This window comes from Branchiostoma floridae, chromosome 1 (genome assembly GCF_000003815.2).
Source record: "Branchiostoma floridae strain S238N-H82 chromosome 1, Bfl_VNyyK, whole genome shotgun sequence".
Lineage (NCBI taxonomy): Eukaryota > Metazoa > Chordata > Leptocardii > Amphioxiformes > Branchiostomatidae > Branchiostoma > Branchiostoma floridae.
In genome coordinates, this window is record NC_049979.1 from 22169854 (window position 1) to 22174075 (window position 4222).

General features: G+C 42.4%; 1 protein-coding gene across 1 annotated transcript in view; it reads right to left on the minus strand.

Moving 5' to 3' along the window:
- Positions 1-239: 239 nt before the first annotated feature.
- Positions 240-4222, minus strand: part of LOC118415974 (E3 ubiquitin-protein ligase UBR2-like) — a gene marked incomplete in the record, with an annotated part of 48364 nt that continues 44381 nt past the window's right edge. Inside the window, 3 exon segments of the mRNA XM_035821004.1 lie at positions 240-2584; positions 3192-3293; positions 3633-3769. Of these exon segments, the coding sequence (XP_035676897.1) occupies positions 2443-2584; positions 3192-3293; positions 3633-3769 (381 nt within the window).

A 4222-nucleotide genomic window follows, 5' to 3' on the forward strand; every position in this document is an offset into this window, starting at 1 on the left:
CAAAACTTTTTTTTTTTTTGAAAATGGCCGAAAATTGGTGCGAGCGCGGATGTCATCCATATAATCAAATCAACATGGCCTTAGCTAATCACAAAAGGCCTTAAAACATGTCTGCACACTGTATCAAGCATGTTCTAGATACAAACCATTTATGTTCACGTTTGAGCTCATAAACATGATTAAAACTATGAATTGGTTTCTGACTGGCGACAAATCTATAAAAACCATAGACAGGGTAACAGAGTATGTCAACAAAGTGATTTAATAAGTTGAATGAATGAAAACAAAGACCCACGCATGTCTCATTCCCTTCAACACCAGCTGTAATACACTGAGCATAAAAAAGCACAGAAACTGACTTTCAACAATCATATCTCCTTTATTACCTTATCAATCGTATAGTATTACATACACATGTCGATGGAAAGCTTAACTACTACCCTTTAGAATGATACCATACTTGTCATGATCCTACATTCAAATGTCAAACACCAGAGCTAACAGAGAACTTCACAAAACAGTTTCCCTACTAACACAATGTCTGGAATTGGCAGGGGAATTTCAGCACTTGGGGGTACAACCCACTATGCAAACCATCATAGTATTCATTGCACAAAAGCCTGATCATAACAAACAAGGTATCCTTTTACAGGGAAATATACAAGCTTTCCAATAATATATTATGCTAATAATTAAAAGATAACAGACATGGTAGAGTAAAATTCCAGCAATTTTTATTTGCAACCTTTAGCCCTGGTATTCAACCCAAGAATGTACAATGACAACAAATGGGGTACTATTGTAAAGGGTAATAAACATGCTTCCAATGACATACAATACAATACATCTGATAGCACTTATGGAGATATGATCAAATGAAATCAAATTCCTGAAGTCTTTGTGTTAGAATATTCAATGTTTTAATTGTCCATGCACAGCAACTCTTTTGTATTGGTAAATCTTATATTACAATCTATGCATAGCTTGATGGAAAACCTCTTACACAAGATTCACATGCATACACAGGTTAGTCCTTAGCATAAAGCTTCATCTATACATGATTATTTACATTTATGCATGAGCCAGCTGACAGCATAAGGGACTGTACATGACAAATGTTATGTTTTGTGTAAAATTAAACAAAAACACATCTTTCCTACCATACATGTCAATATCATATCTTGCATTTGGGTTGGAAGGCATTAAAGTTCCATCCCTGTCTCTAAAGAGTTGCATTTAACATGTGCATTCTATCCACCAAGAATCTACAAGCTCCAAACCCATTCCTCTTTTCTAAAATCATTCTTTCTTGTCTTTTCCTTGAGCCAGCAGTATCTTGTCTTGATAGGATAAGATTTTCTTTTACAATAACCTGCCTTGTAACTGGCCATGACAAATTTTATCCCAACTGGAAGCTGTTGACAATGCACATCTTCCTGAATAAATAATTCATACATGAACACATTGTACACAGAGGTTACACATCGATACTCCTGCATCCTTCATCCACAGGGCATGTTTGGCCACACGGACATAATAGGTGTAACCTTCTCATGACATGAAGTCAGCCTTGTGCCATTGAGGAGTGACCCGATGTTTAGATGCCACTAGAATTACACTCAGTAATTAGTAAGGAAACATTAAACCCATGGAATAGAATGTTTTGTGTACTGCTCACTCAAACCTCTAGAGAGGATACCTGACGCCTACAGGTAATGTCTCATTCTATATTTTTAGAGGAGAGACAAGGAGAACAAAAATTTAGGGCAGAGCCACAAGTAAGCAGAAATAATGAAATCGCCAAAATGAAAGAAAACAAAGCAAAGCTTTCACCTAAAATCACCAGAATTCAAATTGCAATGACATTGACATCTACATAGTAGTGTGTATGTAGTGCAATCATAGGCATGAATCACTTTCCCTGGACAGAAATGAGAAAGTATGATGTCTTATAAAGCCAGCATCACCCAGTAGGAAAACAGCTTGCTCAACAAGTCTGCAAAAGGACATTTTTGGCCAGAAATGTGCAAAATAGGTTACTATTTGTAGCGACTGGCCTATGTTGCAGGTCAAGAAACCCTGTCAAATATAACAGAGTAGATTGTCAAGCAAAAGAAAACACTCAGCTCCCTGATGCTTGTGAAATTCAGTGACGTTCTGGGGATGAAAAAATGCGGTCGAAGGTCATGCCGGTGATGCCGGCTTAAAGTTGAAGACCCTGTCACGCAGATGACAAGATTCCGCCATATTTGTAAATTGCCAAAATCTCGCCAAATTAAAAAAAATCATCAGACACTCCAGCATATTCTTTTACCTACACCATCACAGTGGATGGGGCTCTGTGACCTGCAAACATTGGTTGCAAAAAAGTGCAGACTCCGCTGATTTGATTTCCCTGCCATGTGACAGGGGCTTTACAAAGACTTGTGACAGAAGCTGGGATCATAGATGCTGCCACTCAATGGTAGCAAAGCTGGCGTTGGCCTCCATGAAGTGAACCACCTCCTCGGGGATGGAGTGGGACAGCCACAGCTTCTGCAGCTTCCTGTATCTCTCCTGGCACAGGTACAGGGGGTTCCCTCGTCTGCACAGGGGACAGGCAGTTTAGAAGAAAGCACTTACTACCACATTATTGAAGGAATTACAAGAATTACTATCCTATTCTAGCTCCTGTTAGCCTCTCTGATCGCATTCAAGAAGAATATCATTATCCAGACTTTAAACTTATAGACAGCTGGTAGAGCCTTTAAAGCTTAGTAGGCAACCAACTCCCAAACATCTGTTCACAACTATGGCCTGGGTAGGGTTGGGGCCAAGGCCATGGCCTGCTAAATGTGACAGGGACTTGACATATGATTAGCTGGTAAACAAAAATGGATATCTGAGTGCATTGCATAACTCTCATTACTGCTAGTAATGGCCACATTCATAAATCACAGACAGTAATGTTAGATGAGACTAGATACCACCAGCTACATGCAGACAATATCTAAATGTGCTGATGCCTAGGAAATTGATGATGAGTTCTTGATTATGGTCCTAAAAAATAATTTTTCTTTTCTCAGCTTTAGCTTACTTTACCTGTGACTTACCTACAATGATTATTTGGCACTCTCCCTTGGATAATTAATATTATGACCTTTGACATTGCGATCAGTGCTTTAACTTGTCAAGTTGCTACTTAGACCTACCTTAGTCCCTGGTCATGCTCCCCATAGTCATCCAGATAAGGTGAAGGGTAGAAACAGCCTTTCGTCTTTCCAGTTAGTAGGAGGATTTGGCATTCCCTCACCCTGTCAATAACAAAAATTAATAATACTCCAAGTCAAATTCAAGACAACATTATCAGATGTAATATCAAAGTTTTTAAGACACTCTAGGAAGTCAACAGTGGCTGTGGCTTGTAACACACCCGATCCTTTGATCTCGGAAATTAAGCAACATGCAGTTGGGTCAGTACTTGGATGGGAGACCACCAAGGAAGACTGGATGCTGGGTCATGCCGAGTGGGAGAGTATAGAGGCTAAACACACTACACTACCAGTGGACTAGCCCCCTTCTGTAGTGCTTAAGCTTAGCTAGGAAGTCAACCTAAACACACAAGTACAGGAGCTATCTACATGTACACCCACCTGAGGAATATCCCCACCCCAGCCCCACATGTGTACCCACCCCAGCCCCACATGTGTACCCACCTGAGGAATATCCCCACCCCAGCCCCACATGTACACCCACCTGAGGAATATCCCCACCCCACATGTACACCCACCTGAGGAATATCCCCACCCCACATGTACACCCACCTGAGGAATATCCCCACCCCAGCCCCGCATGTGTACCCACCCCAGCCCCGCATGTGTACCCACCCCAGCCCCACATGTGTACCCACCCCAGCCCCACATGTGTACCCACCTGAGGAATATCCCCACCCCAGCCCCACATGTGTACCCACCCCAGCCCCACATGTACACCCACCTGAGGAATATCCCCACCCCAGTCCCACATGTGTACCCACCTGAGGAATATCCCCACCCCTGCCCCACATGTGTACCCACCTGAGGATATATCCCCACCCCTGCCCCACATGTACACCCACCTGAGGAATATCCCCACCCCAGTCCCACATGTGTACCCACCTGAGGAATATCCCCACCCCAGCCCCACATGTGTACCCACCTGAGGAATATCCCCACCCCTGTCCCACATGTGTACCCACCCCAGC